General features: G+C 37.8%; 1 protein-coding gene and 1 long non-coding RNA gene across 2 annotated transcripts; one reads left to right on the forward strand and one right to left on the reverse strand.

The window, feature by feature from the left end:
• Positions 1-3,918: 3,918 nt before the first annotated feature.
• psmd14 (proteasome 26S subunit, non-ATPase 14) lies at positions 3,919-7,574 on the forward strand. Its single transcript, XM_008309965.3, has 11 exons — positions 3,919-4,074; positions 4,474-4,529; positions 4,649-4,720; positions 4,810-4,929; positions 5,052-5,122; positions 5,418-5,568; positions 5,676-5,783; positions 6,699-6,773; positions 6,908-7,033; positions 7,223-7,285; positions 7,397-7,574. Exons 2-11 carry the CDS (start codon positions 4,482-4,484, stop codon positions 7,493-7,495), a joined length of 933 nt encoding a protein of 310 aa, XP_008308187.1. The 5' UTR covers positions 3,919-4,074; positions 4,474-4,481; the 3' UTR covers positions 7,496-7,574.
• Positions 7,575-7,680: 106 nt separating this feature from the next.
• LOC112487051 (uncharacterized) lies at positions 7,681-11,096 on the reverse strand. Its single transcript, XR_003049776.1, has 4 exons — positions 10,914-11,096; positions 10,197-10,276; positions 7,940-8,040; positions 7,681-7,826 (listed from the first exon to the last, which is right to left on the reverse strand). It is a non-coding gene; the product is annotated as an uncharacterized LOC112487051 (long non-coding RNA).
• Between the last annotated feature and the right edge of the window lie 7,632 nt (positions 11,097-18,728).

Genomic DNA, 18,728 nt, shown 5'->3' on the forward strand with positions numbered 1-18,728 from the left:
ACACACATAAACACAAACACACACACACACACACACACACACTTCCTCTTTCAACCCCTCCCCCAATTCACTTCATGTCAAAGATACAGGATGCAATGAAATATAATATGAAATTACACACACACGCGCGCGCACACAGACACATAAAGTGCAATGCAAAAAAGGTACTTCACCAAATAGTATTACTTTAACATTGTAGTAGTTTTGTCTCGTTGCTTTAAAATAACAGCAAATGTTTAGGTATGGAAATAATCCGGTCATAAGAACACTTATTATCAATTCACTTCTATCTACCTCGCCATCCTGTTCATGTGAGAGCTGCAGCAATCTCAGGCCCAAATGCCTTTCACTGGTTAAGATGCAGGATAACCCAACCCAAGTGCTTATCACTTGGGTTGGGTTGGGTTCACCCTTATATGAACCGTAGGTTGAACCATACGTTGTTTGCATATTTCCTATTGCATTTTGGTGAGAAGTGCTAACAGTGACATCGTCTGTAGTGATCTGATGTAAGCAATAAATGGATCTGTTAGGACAATACACCAGGCAACCTGTCACCAATTTTCCTTTAGGATAGACAGTTTTCAGTTAATGAATTGTGCCTTGAAAATTTCTATATCTATAAGGTTGTATGTGCATTTATTACACGGAACTACAGGTAAGACTAAAATGGTACAGGAACTAAAGGAAGTAGCCCATGACCACAGACAGGAAACTGAACCTGGAGAACCTTGATTAGGACTGGTTTGGTTTGACAATGTAGCATTTTCAATGACTCCGTTTTGGAACGAAATAAAATGCACAGATGCATCAATAGCTGTATTATACAATCAATTTAACTGTTCAAAAAAAATAAAAAAAAGATTTAGCAGTTATCAAGACCGGGTTTTAACTCGATTGTTATGTTAGTTCAGGTTTAAAAAAATAGAATTAAACTTTAAGTGAGAACATATCCAGGCTTTTTTTTATTATTATTTTTGTCATTTTGCTGGATAGTTTCAGTGCATTTTCAAATTAAAGACCCACCCATCCATTAATTATCTACCACTTATTCCCTTTCGGGGTCGTGGAAGTAGCTATCTACGTGCGAGGGTGGAGTACATCCTGGACAGTTTGCCAGCCCATTGCACGGATTCAAATCCTTCTTGTAATATTTTCACTTTAAAAAAAAGAGACAAAATTAATTTACAAATGCCTAAATTTGATAATGTAAATGTGGTTTTTTTTTTAACATTATGGTCCAGGAAAAGCAACTGATGTAAAAAGCGGGGTTTTATTGTTTTCTATTTTCTGTCCAACAGTTTCATGGCTTTATCAGAATGGGTATTTAGGCTGAGCAGATGGTTCTTTCTTCTTTAAATGCCTGGAGGAGTAGTACTGCAGGTCGTTCCTTCCTTTTACTGTGCAGCCAAGAATGCTCTCAGTTTGCCATATGCACTATTTTGTTACTCCAACTGCACATTGCTGTACATTTCTGTCACTGCTGCTGGACATTTGTGCAATATCCTATAACTATTGTTATATTGAATACCCATTTTTGTAGTCAAATACTCGGCCTCTTCTCTTTACAGTTTGCACGGACATTCACTATTCCATGTTGAAAGCTTTTTCACTCAGAGTGAGGAACAGCCTCCCTCATTAGACCAGGTCCACCCCTTCAATAAACCTGCTGTCTGTGCTCCAGCTCTTTTCATTTTCTCTTTCCAACCACAAATGTAATACAAACACTACCAAATGCAGTTTTTTTTGTAAAATTGTTATCAGTCAAAGTTTGGGTTTTTGTGGTATATTATGAATTTATAAACATACTGTTTTTGAAATTGGATGTTTCATCCATTGCTAACATTATACATTGTTGACAAATGCAACGATAAAAAGTCTAAATGCTCAAATGCATGGTCTAGGAAAACTGTATTAACACCTGAATGTTTTTACTATAATTTGGGGTCTTAAAAAATGTGTTTTGAATGACAGCAACTTGTGGAATTTTTATATTGTCCTGCACCCCAGGGTTGTGATGCCCATTTCCCCCTTAGGCATCCCATCTATAGGCATTTGTCTCCGTTATTCAGGTTTAATTAACTGCTTTTATTTACAATAAATAAAATATAAGCTGTTTCAGCAAAATTCAAAGTAAATATTTAACATGAAATTCAACACGTTTGACCTTATTCAATCACTTAAACTAGTTTATCAGTAGAGATGCACTGGGGTATCTGCCGCATTCCACGGTGTCATTATTTTCTCACTGCATTCATTTGTATCCACACACAGAAAACACTTAAGTGCTCAGGCCTCTATTTTCTTGCTGTTCCTTTTGATTTACAGAGCAAAGCTAAGTCCAAATTTTACCAGGGTGCAGAGAAGCTCTTAAAGCATCGGATTTCTCTTCCTGATTGCCTCTGCTGGTAGGATTAAGGTTTCATGCTGGTGTAGAATTACAAGTCATTCCTATCTGAATAATCAGCAGCAATAGTCTTCTAACAGATGACGTCTGCGGTTGGTTTTTACCTGGTTGGGGTGGGATTTATTGATTAAAAATCTATCACATCAAGGCAGATGAGATTAATGATTAATCTGATTGATTTCTTCAAGACTTTTTTTTTTTAATTTTTACATTTGCTCGGCTTCAAATTCACTAATCACTGAGCAGAGATGTGTATATCTTGCACTTCAAATAACAAGTGTTATTTCCAGTCATTTACAAAAGCCTTTTTTTAATGACTTCATTGCACATTGAACAACCACATAAATTAATTTGAGATCCTGCAAAGTCTTGACCATATGTAAGCATCAAAACACACGTGCAATAACAATTACCTGAAAACTGTCTTAACTTAAAGGGAAAATTGATGACGGATCGCCTCGTGTATTGTCTTTACAGATCCATTTATTGCTTGCATCAAATCATTATAAAGGCAGTGCCTGCTAAAGTACCATTGTGAGACAATGCATTACTAACCAATCTGGGATGAACACTGTAGCCCCTGAGTTTGGATTTAGTATTAATAATACATGTCTTTATAGTGAAGGCCAAATCAAAGAGAAAACCAGAACAACCAATCAGGGGTAAGCCCATCCCGGTTCAAAGCCTAGAGATTATTAAATGGTGACAAGGTAGCAGGAGGTCTGGTGGGTGTGGAGAGGGAGGAACTGAGGAATGTGGATAATTATCTGCTCATTCCACTTCCACCAGAGGAATTAGCCTGCCAGCTGACCTATCTGGCAGCAACCCTGCTGGGTCACAATATTAAGAGCTGTTCTGCAGGATTGGCATCTATCTCCCTGCTAGAGAATATATGAAATGAAACAGCAATTTCTCCCAAAACAAAATGGGGGGGGAAAAAAACCACTGACGGTGTGACCTCAGCTTATAGTTTGTGGCTCCTCTGGGAATACTGAAATGCTTCCATGTTGAAATTTGAGTAGGCACATAAACATCACAGAGGTCCTCATTCTTCTTAGTGTTAACATAGAGGCTCTGAATCTTATATCACACCTACTGCTGCTGATAAGGATTCATAGCTGAGTGCTGGAAAGCAAGCTTTTATGTGCAGATAATACCTAAAATGCATAGCTCACAGTTTTTTTATATACTCCAGTTATAATTAATGCTACTCTCTCTAATTCATAGTTGATAACTAAGCACCTTTAAAGTATGATGTAAATGTAATTTGGAAAAAAAATATGAATGGCATTTTTCTAAAAGTAGCAGTTGCATAAGTAAAAGTATCAACGACAGCAGCATCAATAGTAGTAATAGTAGTTACTCGTACTCACAGTACTAATTACACCAGCAGTAGTATTTGTACTTAACACCAGTAGTAGCATCAGTAATTGTTGCAGTAGTACTGGTTGTAGTGCAAATTCCATAGATAATGTAATCTGCTATTATAACTATTTCGCCCTCTTGTGTCTGTATTACGCTATCGTCAGCTGTGATGTCACTGGAGCGACGGAAGTAGTTGCATGAATAACACAAATCGGGCTGATTCATTGCAACCAGTCGGCACTAACTCTGCTGCTCCTGAAGAAAAACACATTCTCTCGAACAACAGATAGTTTTGAAAGCACGTAAGTAAATATGTATATTCCATATGTCTAAATATGTATGTTTTACTCCGCGGAGACAAAGCCAGAATTCTTACTAAGTTGGTTTCAGTGCTGCTACATGTCACGGGCTAATTTAGCATGGTTTAGCTAACAGGCTAACACCGCTTTCTCTAACAAACTGACTGTTTTAGTTGTTGAACACAGCCACGGAGTAATACTTGGTTATTACTGACATCCCCTGTTTATTGCTACATGCATATAGTACATTAATTTAATGAATTGTCTGTAGGTTATACAGTTGTCAACGCCAATTCTATGCTAGCTAGCGATTCGGTTGTGTTCCATTCGTTAATGGTGAATTTATTTCATATTTGTATCTGTTGTTACAACTCTTCATTCGTGTTATGTCTTTTTAAACAGATCCTATCATGGATCGGCTGCTTAGGCTTGGGGGTGGAATGCCTGGACTTGGTCAGGTAAGATGATCATATTTTTTTTACTATTTATTGAAATGTAGTTGTTTGATAGAGCAGCAATAGCTGCATTTGAGAAAGACTGGAACATCTGATAAATTAATGTTGGTTTGTCCTTTTAGGGCCCCCCAACAGATGCACCAGCTGTGGACACAGCAGAGCAGGTGTATATCTCCTCTTTGGCCCTGCTCAAGGTAATTCCTCAATATCTGCACTTTTTTTTTAACAATTATATGTTTAACGGTATATATTTAATATTTTCTACTGTCACTTCAATCACTAGATGTTGAAACATGGACGTGCTGGTGTACCAATGGAGGTCATGGGACTGATGCTGGGAGAGTTTGTTGACGATTACACAGTGCGAGTGATAGATGTGTTTGCCATGCCCCAGTCAGGAACAGTATGTATTTTTACTAATCTCAGAAGTCCAAAATATCAATGAACCACACTACACAAATAAAAATATTATCTTGCACTCATGCATTGCCTTTTCTCTTAACATCATTATTGTGATTCCTACAGGGTGTTAGTGTTGAAGCAGTAGATCCAGTGTTCCAGGCTAAGATGCTGGACATGCTGAAACAGACTGGCAGGTAAAACTAAAGTTGTTTTGAGACAGCATGTTTTGAAAGGTTTTTGTATTTTGAAATATTCTTTGCTTATCGAGTTGTTGCTTTTATCCTAATTCCTGATACTGATACTAGCCTGATACTGTGCACTTTTGCATTTGTTCCTAATGTTTTGTTTTTTTCTCTTACGATTTTGTATCGTATGTCTTTACATCATTGCTATTACACCTTTCTGCTGATTGTTGTCTTTTCTTCAGTACTGCATAATACACATTTAAACACATATCTTAAAACATCTTCTCTCTTTGCTGATCCTCAGACCAGAGATGGTGGTAGGGTGGTACCACAGTCACCCTGGTTTTGGCTGTTGGTTGTCAGGTGTTGACATCAACACACAGCAGAGCTTTGAAGCCTTGTCTGAGCGAGCTGTTGCAGTGGTGGTGGATCCCATCCAGAGTGTCAAAGGAAAGGTGAGTTATTTCTTGGTCAATTGGTCATTTTCTTTTTGAAATGCTGTAGACAGGGCAATCAACTTGATGAGAATGTTTTATGTTCCTTTTGCGTTGCTTTCTCACAGGTCGTCATTGATGCCTTTAGATTAATCAATGCCAACATGATGGTTTTGGGTCATGAACCAAGGCAAACGACATCAAACTTGGGCCATCTCAATAAACCATCAATCCAGGTAATACATTCACCACAACCTATCTCAGACTGTGGTAGAATAATTGATCCAAAATCAATTTTAAGTCGACACTGTGATAAAAACGTTAACGAGTGGGTGATGACATCATCCATATTCTTTGAGTCATTAAAAATATCACTGGAGTAAATTCCTCATTTTGCAAACATAGTCCTCTTCAGATTCCTGCTCTGTCTCAGGTTGTTTTTTTCAATCCTGGTAAAAACACAAGGGCAATGACCTGGGCTTGGCAAATGCTTACTCACTGTTGTGTTTTACTCTCTGGAATAAACTGAAGTTGCTGGAACAGGGCACCAGTCACGCAGGCCTCAGTAGGGACAGATTTCATCATGCAATTAGACTCCAGTTTGGCTGTTAGACGCTCTCAAGTCTTGGTCTTGAAGGTGTGAACGGGAGCCGGGACAAATACTTCAACAGAGAGAGTGGTGTTGATCATGTTCATAATCACCGGATAAATGAAAGCCAACCCTACGTGCCTCCCACCACACATCCTTTCCATAGCCTTGTCCAAAAACTGCAGTGCTGGAATCAGCTGTTCCACCAACTCCCACTGTGGCTCCCTCATGACAAGTGATTTCCTGACACCTTTTTTGATTGTTTCATCTGAAAGCACTGATTTCACAGCAAGACTTTTGTTTGAAGAGCCACTGGAGCACTGACAACCTTAGAATTCCACACAGCTTTTTGGCTCCAAGTGGTTGACAAGTCTTCTTGCTGCATCACTAACTGTTACCACATGTGAGATTAAACTTTATGGCCAACTGCAGCTTGTGTACAGTGTGTATGACTAAGTGCTTGGTGTTATCACAGACAAAAATCGTTATGTCCCACTCCTTGAATGTGCTCAACACTTATGCTTTTTGTTGTTTGAAAGTGACATCATATCTCGTATCGCAGGCGCTGATTCATGGACTAAACAGACATTACTACTCCATCACCATCAACTACAGGAAAAATGAGCTGGAGCAAAAGGTTGGGAGACAGATTTTGATAATACCGTTTTGATATAAAAGGTTGGGAGACAGATTTTGATAATACAGTTTTGATATAATCCACAGCTCAGTGTTTCTTCTAGAAGAAGAGAAAAACATGTCCTTTGTCTTTAGATGCTTTTAAACCTGCATAAGAAGAGTTGGATGGAGGGTCTGACCCTTCAGGACTACAGTGACCACTGCAAACTCAATGAGACTATTGTCAAGGAAATGCTGGAGCTTGCCAAGAACTACAATAAGGTACTTTTTTTTTTTTTTATTCCAAAATGTTTGTTGTTTTAACAAAACTTGTAATTAATTGGAAGTCAAGACACTATCAGAAGTGTCTTTGAGGCTGGTATTATTTACATTAAGTGCATTAAATTGTAGAAAATGTTTATAACGATTTATTATATATAATATTTATTTATTTTACAACTTTAACCTCAGGCTGTTGAAGAAGAGGATAAAATGACCCCAGAGCAACTGGCAATTAAGAACGTTGGAAAACAGGTAATGGAATTTGTTGTTATTCATAATATATTCTGTTTTTCAGTGAATAGGTTACGTATTGTCTAATGCTTATTTAATTTGGAATGTCTCTTCCCCTTCTTCCTTCTACAGGATCCCAAGAGACACTTGGAAGAACACGTAGATGTTTTAATGACATCCAACATTGTTCAGTGCCTGGCAGCCATGTTGGATACAGTAGTTTTCCAGTGATGGCTCTGTGTGTGAATACATGTTAATATTGCAACCATTGTCTTCTTTTATATAAAATAAAATGTAATGTATCAAGACATGTATGTGTGTTTTTGTCATTAGCTTTATATATTATTCCTCCCTGTTTTTCTGTCATTTGGATGCAAATAATCCATGTCTAGCAGGTAAACCTGACCTGATGCAAAAAAAAAACATTGAACACATGGTCAGTGCTCTTACCTTACTGAAGGAAGATGACCGGTTCTCTAGTTTAATTCCAGTCCATCTGGGTGGACTTGTTTTCCTGTGTGGACATGGGTTCTCTCCAGGTTCTACAGTTTCCTCCTACAGTCTAAACATGATTGGTTGAGTTCAGGTTAATTGGACATTCTAAAGTAAATGCAGTTATGAGTGTAAATGGTTGGTTGGCTGTTATTTGTGGCAGTGTGTGTTCCCCACCCTCACCTAATGTCAGCTGGGATTGGCTCCTGTCTTCCACCTGTGACCCAGAAAAAGTGGAGTGGGCCGTATGAGATGAATAATCTTCAGTCCTTAAATGCAAGAACCTGTGGAAATGAAAACATATTACCTTTAATTTCAAAATGATGTCATTCACAAATGTTTTACTGCAAACCAACAATAATGAAGTGACTGTTGTCTACATTAAAACCACAGAACACATTTGTAAGATTAAACTGCAAAAAATATGTTATTGTAGTTAGTTTTGCACAGAGCAAATACTCTCTGCCCGAGGTGGTTCTCTATTTTTATGTAATTACTCAAACCACTAGATGGGGTAAGAGTTTTAGGTTTCATACAACACAGCATATCCTTTGTCATAGTGATGCTGTACACTTGTGGGTAACGATTTAGTTAAGTTATTATGGGCTTTTATAAAAGGGCATCGTTTCGTTGTCTATTGTGAATCTGGCAGATTACGTAATGTTTTATATCGTACATACATTTTGTCAGAATAGGGCCTCTCATTCATAGTAGTAAACAACAATTTCAGAGCAAATTTTAAAGGTTTAAAAACATTAATAAGTCCTAAACTTTTCCCTTAACATGTGCTGAAGTCTGTTTTTAGTTGTTTTTAATCATCACATAAAGTTTTCACGTTTATCACAGCGTGAAGAAAGGTTGCACAATATTGTCTTAATAGGACCTCTGCCAGAGAGACTGCTTGCAATGAAGTAATAGTTGAGCATATGGTCCTTCTCCACCCTCTGCAGTATACACTAAGTTGACAGAGAGTTATGACTGCTGAGTCCTCCTACCATTATATCAAACTCTGGAGGCTCTAAGTTAAGTCATTGTGTTCCTAAGTTCAAACCATTAAGGGTGAAATTGGCTTTCTGTCTCAATGTGAATGTTTAGAGGCTGTGGAACGAAATGTAACACCGCCTCTCCGCTTTTGTGAAATGTGGGTCCTTTATAGTCCCTGGGGGGAAAACAGTGAAGTTGTGGAGAAAGTGCAATCTTGACCCAGGTAATGATTGCTTGAAATGTTGTAAAATTTCTGAATACGCAAAAAAAAAAAAAAATCACAATCTGTCGTTAAACCTTCACTGTCATATTTGCCAAGTTATGCCATTAATCCATCATGTAACTGGACTGTTGGAGAAAACATCTGCACACATGGGAATACGCCACCTCTACACAAAGACCCTCGGGCATCAAGAAGGTCAATTAGCTAGATCAACCATTCTTACGCTTTTATGACATCTGAAATGGTTCTATAGCGTAGCAGTTAGCACACCTTTCTTGCAAGCAGAAAGCAGAGAGTCCTGGGTTCAATTCCCAGAGGGACCACATTTCCCTAATGCACCTCCTGTGGCAGCCTGTGTTGGTTGTAAAGTCTCAAACTTCCCTATTGTGGGACAAATAAGGGACTCACTTACTATTATTACATGCTAACTGCAAATTGCAACAAGTTGGTGATGAAGCTGCACAAGCCTTCACTGGCCTGTTGTTTTTTTTATACATTGCACCTTGTTGTTCTGGATTCACAGTGGTCAAACTTTGGTAAGACATCTTTATTCCACCCATTAATTTTTATCACAGAAGAAAACCACATTTTCACTCAATGGCAAATCCATTCCCAATAGAATAGGTTTATGATGACGTTAATGTTCTGTGACAAATCCATTCCCAATAGAATAGGTTTACGATGACGTTAATGTTCGAGGTTGTAAAACTGTGCAGAGCATCAATAAAAGCTGGATCTGTGACACTGTTTAGTCAAGTGCAAGTTGGCCCAAACACTCACGGACAAATAATGATGAGATTTATATTTTTTAAAAATGTAAGCAAACTGGTGATGAATGCGTCTAAGACAGCTATTGCTGTTGCATAATCTCCCAGCATTCTCTTGTTGAGTGAGAGTGTTGTGAAATGAAGCAAGCTCCACCAAGAAAAGGACAAACATAAAATACTGATACTATAGATGTATGTAGAGTGAAAATTAGAATGGAGGTATAAATTGGGGGTCAGACAGCTGACAGGCCATGGGATTTGTTGAATTTGACAAAATGTCTTTAGAACCATTTATTCTTGCTTTAAGTTAATTTACCAACAAACAGAAACATTGTGTACATTTTTGTTATGAAACAGTAATATATATATTGAAAATTATAATACACATGCTTTTAATTAATTAATATTTTCAGTATAAGTAATTATGAATGAGAATAAGAGCAGTGTGGAAGTAGAACGTACATACCACATATTCCTGTAGAAGGTTATCTGGATCTTCGCCTATGTAGACACAGACCCCTTAAACGATGCACTCTCATTCAGCATCTACATCATAATAAATAATCAAAATAATTTCATGTTAGCATCTTAAATTAGGTCATGTGCCTTAATTTAACAGAATTAACTGGCATAAATTGTCCAGGAGTGCACAGTTCTTTTCTAAAGTTTTCTTTGCTGTTTACTCCGTGGTGAAGGAAGATAAAAGGGAATTTGAAACGATGAGGTAGATAACAATAGTTCAAAAAAATTGGAAAGAAAGACGGCCTAGACAAATATATGAAGTTAAAAAAAATGGACTAAAATTAAGGTGAAAAATAGAATTAACGTTTAATCAATACCTTATATTATGTATCTCAAGGTAAATGAAGATTTTAATTCAAGGAAAAGTGAGAGTACTTATTGCTATAGAGCCTTTTAAATGTATGTATATATTTTTGGACACAATGGCAAGATGGAAAATAAAACCGTAAGAACCTTAAGATATTCTAGAACACAGTCCTCAACATGTGTCAACAATTACTGAACTGACGACTTTTGTCGACAGTAAATTAGCACTAGCGGGTGATAGCTATCGCTCCCTATCTTGTAATGCGAATACGCATACATAGTTAGATAAAGTTCACGGACAGTTGTAATTGCTATATTTGAAATTACACATAAAGTGGACTGTCGTCTAACTCACCCGAACAGGTGCATGTAAACATTTGAAGTATTTGCCTTTCCAGAGACTGCGTCACTTCTTGCCGAAGAATATGGAGACTCCCCCCAACGTTCGCGGTCCTTATTTTGGTCTCTTTATTGTTGTTGTTGTTTTTTTTTCTTTCCGGCGCATTAGCGCTACCTTTTGTTCCGGAGGCATTGGCGTCACTCCCTGACGGTATCGAGACCGAAACTTATTTTTAAATTGATTAATTTCAATCAACTTGAAAGAAACTAGTACATTCAACATTCTCTGTAATTAAGTTAAGACTACTAGTTCAAACCATGTTAACAAGCAAAATATAAATGAATTGTGTTGCTCCTACTACCACTTTTTACTTTCCACTTTTGTAATTCCAAAGAACCAGATATTTAATACTGAATTAGTACTGAATTAATACTGAACATTGTGCAATAAAGTGCAATAAAGAAGCACTTTCCCCAGGACTGAACCCCCCGCTGTTAAAGCGACATTACATTGTTTTGAAAAGCAAGCTGGAATTTTATTTGACAGTTTTATCAGTTCCTGGAGACAGTGCAGGATCCGCTGCTATCTACTAATTACCCAGGCTGATTGGATGCATTAGGCAATGATTGATTTTGTTGTAAAGCACAGCCGGGCTGAATTTGGTCCATTCACAAACATTAACAACAATCACACAGGGAGACAATGTGAAGTGGCTAATGCATGAAGCATGTGACCCAGGAGGCAAAAATGGCAGAGCCCATGTTTAAGGCATTAAACTAATGTTCTGAACAGCCTTCAACATGTAAGTGTATTTAATCATAATAAATAATATCTTAAATTTACAGTCATTATATTCTTAACTTTCACATTTAGATCACCAGCTCCGTGTTGGTTAAGCGTCAGTGACTCTCCTCAGACCTGTACCTCCACAACATCTGTATTTCACTCCCTGCTGTCTTTTAGTGGGACCAGACAAAGTTAATGCAGTCGTGTGAGCCCTTTTCTGTGTAATGCAATCTGCCTGACAGCTGTGTTATATCACTTCACAGTCTGACTCCTTTCTCGTCTGCCCTGCCCTGCCCTTCTGAGAGGGTGCCCTAAACCTGCGCAGACCCTGGCTCTGTAAACACGTATGTTTAGGTTAGAGATAAACAGATCTGCAGGAAAGTTCATACCTGCAAAAAAAAAAACGAACACATGCAACATGAAAAATGGTGCCTGCTACTGTTGGAGGGAATGATTACTGCTGACATATGTGGAATGTTAGCTTCAAAACAGATCATTGTCAGCTGTAAATGTCAAATATATATGCATGTTTTGATGTACATTTTAAATATATATGCATGTTTTGATGTACATGTTGTTTGGGTGAGCAGTATGCATTTCCTGGCAGAAAAGTGACGTGCCAGGACAATTTTTTTAAAAGACAGCAGGTCAAGGGTTGCCCAAAGAGTCAGAAAAAAAAGTTTAATGTCACAATCTTCAAGACTACATGGTGATGTGTTCTTTGTCATCACTCGAACAGGGGGAAGTATTTTCAGTCCAAGGATTAATTACAGATTGAACCAAAGAAATACTTGTGGTATGACTGAATTTGTCTCTTAGATGGGATAAATAAAAGAGGGTGGATTTACTATAGCTCCGTTTCCAGGCCAAATTATTTATATGGTTAGTCAAATGACAAATAACAAACAAAATGACTGGGTGTGGTTGTGTTTAATGCTAGCAAAAAAAAAGAGAAGAAAATCACAGGCTAGAGGTTGAAAAACCTTTTACTCATTCTCACTCTTCCTCCGCACCAACACGGCGTGTACAGTAGTATTCTCATTTATGGCAGCATAAATTTAGACCCCTATGAATTATTCTCAGCACCAAAAACATATTTTGACCACAACTTGCAGCCAGGCTATCTTTATATGTACATGGTGATGTGAAATGCACACGACCCTAAAGCCAGAAAATCGCCTCAAAGCTTCACACTGAAACAAACCATCCTAACTGTCACACGGTAGACCTTTAACCTTCTCCAACAGAAAAAGGAAATTGAAAAAAAAATGTACAGCACAGTGACCTTTTTCATCAACATGTGTTTTCAGACAATGGTGAAGTTGAGGAACTCTCTGTCCTCAGCTCTCAGTTAAAAACTGCTGATTGCTGGCGAAAGGAAACACTGACTAAGACCCTGTGTGTTTTCAGCCTTGGGCCGTGCAGGGAACACCACTGGCTGCAGATCAAATCTGCAGCCACAGTGGGAGTATACACTCAGTCGAACCATTTCTTATAATTATGTCAAGTAATTTCTCTCCGTGTTTGCCTTCCCTGACTGTTATGTAATGCAAACATTTGCCTCCAGTCCACGGAAAAGAATTCAAGAACAAATAAAAAGCACAGGAGTTTACCAGAAACTCTTATCTCGGCGCAGATACATGAGTCAGAAAATAACTGCCCCCACAGTCCACCACCCAACACCCACCTCTTCACCCTCACTGCGTTTAAAACGGCTCATGAGAAACAGGAATGTCAAATGATGGGAAGGGAAGGCATAATTGTGAGCAATTACATAATGACCATCCACTTCTGGCCAGAAATTTAAAGTCTAGGGAGGATTCATTCCTTAATGTTATGGTTTTTTTTGTTTTGTTTTTTTACAGTGAAGAATTTTTGGAGAACGGAGAAAACAGATTTCTCTGCAACTTAACTTAACTTTTTGCATAATTCCTGAGAATCATACAAAAAAAAAATGGGCAGAGAAAACTTAACCTAGCTGTCACATTTCGACACGGCAGGAAGCAGACAGCATGAGGGAGATGCACTTCAAGTGCAAAATAACAAAAACACTGGGTTACAGGAACAAGGCATGGACATCAAAGCATAAGCACGATTAAAGCAACTAAAAAAAAAACAACTCAGACCTAAATAACTCTCAGCAATCCTCACCATTTATGACTCTATTTACCTTCCCTTAAATAAAAATGGGATTTTTATTTTGTTTTATTTGAGTGTCTGGCCCACAAGGTGTCTGTCCAGGAAAAAATCTGGCCCGCCGACAAATATAGTTGATGAACCCTGACATACAAGAAGACACCCAGCACTGTCATCAGCTCAGAATGCACCAGTTGGAACAAGGACTGGATATCACAGCCAAAAAGCCACAAAAACATAAACATGGAACCAGAATGACTTGGCAGAAAAATAGCAGCAGATTTAAAATTTAAAACCACTTTGCTGTATTTATTGCTGTCACACTCAAGAATCGTTTGTCATCTCTTGTAGTTTTATACTCAAATATAATCCAAATATAACAAAGTATGTCAAATAGTCCTGATCATATTATATATACCAACAAAAACCAAAAACCAGCATGTGAATACTAATCTAAAAAATGCACTGTAAAAGGATCTGGTCTTCGTTTAATAAAAAAAGGCATAAGTCAGTCTCTGAGCCAACATGTTAGGCTGGATTATATTAAACTTCACAAAAATCCAAACCTGAGAGCAGCGAGATTGTTCTGTGGTTTTCCACTTTGGATAAATGTCTCTCAGCCTCAACTTTAACGTCTGTGGTTCTTTTAATGACAGTAAAAGGTGCCGTCAGTGTTGTGATGTTACCGGTTGCCCAGGACTACATTTCCACTCTTTCATGATGATGTCACTGTCCACAGAGTTTCCACCACAGCAAAGGAACCTGCAGAGATGAAGTGGGTGTGTGTGAGTGTGTGTGTGTGTGTGACGTGCAGTCAGACTGGCTGCATTTGCACAGGGAAGAGGGTCGTACTGAACACAACCACAAGAGAGAGAATGTGTTTTCACTGGTCTGCTGAGCTGGGTCTCAGCGTCTGGGTCAGAGGTGTTTGGTTCAACATGGAGCATGCCTGCGCACGCGCACACACCGTGCATTTCACACAGTATATTTCCAAAGGATACATACGTTCCATTCTTAAATATATTTAAATAATATAGTGTGTAAAAAAATAAATAAATGACATGTTATATTTAAATGAAGAGGAAATAAAGAACCACTTGCATTTATAGCAAGTGCTATTTATTGCAATTTTATTATAATAATATAATTATTATTTTAATATTGCATAGGTAAGGTGTGTTTTTTTTCCTTGTCTATGAATATTGACAAATAAATTATGTCCACTAATTTAACCTGTACTTTTAACCTGTAACTCTTTTTTTTTATTTACATGGCCGAACTTCTGTTTAGAATTCAACTGTATGTGTCTCAATCCAGTCTATACCGTAGGTCAACCACAGTTCAGTCTGATATACTGTAATTATCAGCGACGCAGTTTGTTCTATATAGTGGTGAGTATTGACAGGTGCTGAGTAACTGATAGGTTACTTCCTTTTAACCTCTATGTGCACTTTACGTCTCCCGTTGTGTCACAACCTCTGCTCAGGTACATCCGCTCCGTTTACAATTGTATTCGCACACATTTTGCGAGAAAGAAAAATTTGGCATTCCATATCTGGGTAAACTAAGAAAAAAAAAATATGATTCCAGTCATTAATTTTGTCCATAAAGACTGCGATATTTAAATGTACAGTGTAGCTGTTCAACTCTTTGCAACTGTTAACGTCACGGTGAGAGACCGTTCAAAGTACTTTTCAGGATGTTACTTAGGATTTTAATTGGTATACTCCTATAAGTATTACTAACTTAGCAACATGCAAAACATTTGGCTGACAATACACTAAGTAAATGACTAATCAGATCAGTGTCATTTTGAGTCCCGTCATTGATGCCACATATTAGAATTTGATGTTCAAAAAAAACAAAATGAAACCAACTCCTGATGTTTTAAAAAAATGTATATGTTTTTGTTATATATAAATACAGTAGAATCCTACAGTGCAGGCAGTTTATTTACAAAGTGCAAAAAAATACCAAAACTCACTGGGTCGCAGGAACAAGGCAAAAACCACGAGGCATGGACATTAAAAAAAATCAAAGACTACAAACAGGAAGCATGAACAGAGAACACAGTGAACAGCACCACACAAAAACAGAACAACGACCCCAGAAGTCACAGGTGAGTGTGATCACACTGATTAACTCCACCCAGCAGAGACAGCAGGGTAAGGAAACAGAGAGAGCTAACAGCAAAAGTATTTTTTTTTTCTAATTTAATTACCAGCTAAGCATTTGAATAATTTGGAAAAATAACAATGAAAAGACATTTTTAAATGTGATGTCAGTGTCTTTTACTGTGTATGTCTTTACTTGCCTTAGATTGTTTCTTTTTACATTTTATTGACATTTACAATACATTTAGCAGACGCTTTTATCCAAAGCGACTTGCAATTTGTTTTATTGTAGAATATCTTAAACATGAACAAATAAATGGATTTTCAAGACAAAACTGATGTCTCTCTATTTTCTCCTCTATCCAAAAAACGTGCAGGTTGGGGACATGTTGATTCCACAATCTAAACACATGGAATGGCCATAGGTGTGAACGGTTGTTTATCTCCATACAATTTCTCCCTAAGCTGTGATAATAAATCACAGCAGTATGAGTGTAGCCTCAGATGTACAGGCGTACAGTACAGTACGTCTGTCAACTGTGACCATGCGAGGGCGTTCCTGCTTTACACCTTTAAACAATAAAGAGGCCTGTAGTTTATCGGATGTCATCAGTTGGATCCCTACTGCGGATAACGACCTTTGTAATCATTACCATTTCCAAACAGAGAAGACATCAAACACACAGGGACAAACGCTTACACATGTCTGCCCCGTGTGAACTGTGGTGATGTCATGGCTCTTTCTCCTAGGTAGTCATCACTCCGGCAGACAAAGAAAATATGAGATAAGTTACATGAGTTTTGGACTTTCTCATTTTTGTGGACTTTTTGTCCACTTGTTTTTGGTGTTTTTTTTTTTCTTTCTTTCTCGTAAGCACACGGAAAACTGGAAAATCCATTTACGGGCACAAATGAGCAAATGAGACACAGAGGCACACGCCGACGCATTGTGGTTTCATTGTAAGATAATTCCCTTTCCAGAGAGAGTGTGTGGATGTTTGTGACTGTGTAATTGTTTTACAAGTGCAGTGTTGTGCCCACTTTTAAAAGGGGAAAGATCTGGAAAAACTACATTCCATAATGTAATGTTCTCTCCATGCAGTAAAAATATTTTTGCTGGGAAATAATACAATCTGCTCAACTGTTCTCCTGCTGGCTTTTTTGGCTTCTTTTGCCTTTTATAAATAGCAGTCTAAGACATTGTTGGAGCCGCAGTGAAATGAGTTCCGGAGTCTAATTTGACAGTGAGTTTGCTTTAGTCACTGCTCGGTCCTAAACTGGCATGAGCACGTTCAAATTCATCTTCCTGCAGGCCTGTGGTGTTGTGGTCATTGTGTTTGTCTGCCGTGGTGGTATTTCCCTCTGAAAACAGCACTGTGGCAAATGTTCTACGGACCATCTGAGGTCTCGCATGGAGAGAAGTGTTCAGACTGTGACCAAACAAGGTAGGGAAGGATGAGGAGTTAAAAAAACAAAAACTCTTTTTTTTTTTTTTTTTCTTTCTCCTCACGAAGTAACAGCCCTCACTTTCTGTTTTCTAAAAGTTGATTGGCTTTCGTTTTTGAAGGGTTATTGCATGGCAACATCCATCTAAGTTCCCATCAGCATTTTGTTTGAAAATCGCAAACAAATCATTAGACACGAACAGATATAAACTATACAGTAACTTTGTCGTATGATTTATTGTTTTGAGTAAATTACAATAACAGTCGTATTTTTCAACAGTAAATAGTCGGTATTCTCCTTTAAGGCGATTCAACCCCTTGAAGTTGTTTCTTCTTCTTTGGGGTTTTTGTGCGTTATTGTTATATTTAGACGAATACAGCTCAGCTGAAAAGAGAAATTACAAGCTGAGAGCAGTGGTCCTCCAAATTAACCCCCCAGTATACATCACGGTGACCCACCAGTCACAATTTCGCCCGATTCTATGTATTTATTTTTTCAGCAAATTACTTCATACTTTTCTTTATTCGTGTTTTTTCTTTAATCAGTCAAACACATTTTTCTTCTTTGTATTTATTGTGTTTATTGTGTAATAAAAAAAACTCCCCTAGTCCAAATTTATTTTCAAAAAATATTTTTTCAGCAAATTACTGCATACTTTTCTTTATTCGTGTTTTTTCTTTAATCAGTCAGACACATTTTTCTTGTTTCTTTCTATTTGCTGCCTTGTAAATCATTATGAAAAACATTCAAGAAGGAGCTGCGAGAGTGCTTGAAATAAAAAATAACAACCAGTGAGTCTAATAATGCAATTGTATTTATTGTGTAATAAAAAAAAAAACTCCCCTAGTACAAATTTATTTTCAAAAATGAGCAGGCCAAGTCACAAAAAGTTGTTTATTGTCAAATGTTCCTATTTGAAATGATTTTAATTTTAGTACTCATCTGGTATTGCAGTCGAACTTGTCATTACAGCCTGTCTAAATGGAGTCACTGTCTGGGTGTGAACTGTGTCCCAGCTCATCCACAGCTGCTTTGCCCTCCTCTGAACCCCCCCGCTCCCCCGTCACACCAGAGCACAGCCAATCATTTGTGCTGCTGTTGTCAAACAAGGATCTTAACATAAGGGTGTCTGCCACATCAGAGCCACCCTGTCTTTTTCCCGGTCGGAGGGAAACCCGGTGAAACTCCCCCTTAAAAAAAAAAAAGAAAAAAAAAAAAGTCTTACTCGAGCCTTTGGTGACATAAATATGGCAGCCAGGGTAAACGAACACCTGTGTAATTTACGAGCCGTGTTTGCTGAGGTGTCTGTGTTTCTGTCCCTGAGCATATTTGTGGAAATGTCTGACTC

The sequence above is a fragment of the Cynoglossus semilaevis genome, chromosome 5 (assembly GCF_000523025.1).
Source record: "Cynoglossus semilaevis isolate Cse_v1.0 chromosome 5, Cse_v1.0, whole genome shotgun sequence".
Taxonomy (NCBI): Eukaryota; Metazoa; Chordata; class Actinopteri; order Pleuronectiformes; family Cynoglossidae; genus Cynoglossus; species Cynoglossus semilaevis.

Excerpts from the sequence above, each read along its gene's own strand:
- psmd14 (XM_008309965.3), top strand. The coding sequence starts at position 4,482 with ATGGATCGGCTGCTTAGGCTTGGGGGTGGAATGCCTGGACTTGGTCAG. Across the intron at positions 5,784-6,698 it reads TCAATAAACCATCAATCCAG|GCGCTGATTCATGGACTAAA; the intron begins GTAATACATTCA and ends CTCGTATCGCAG. Across the intron at positions 6,774-6,907 it reads AAAATGAGCTGGAGCAAAAG|ATGCTTTTAAACCTGCATAA; the intron begins GTTGGGAGACAG and ends CTTTGTCTTTAG.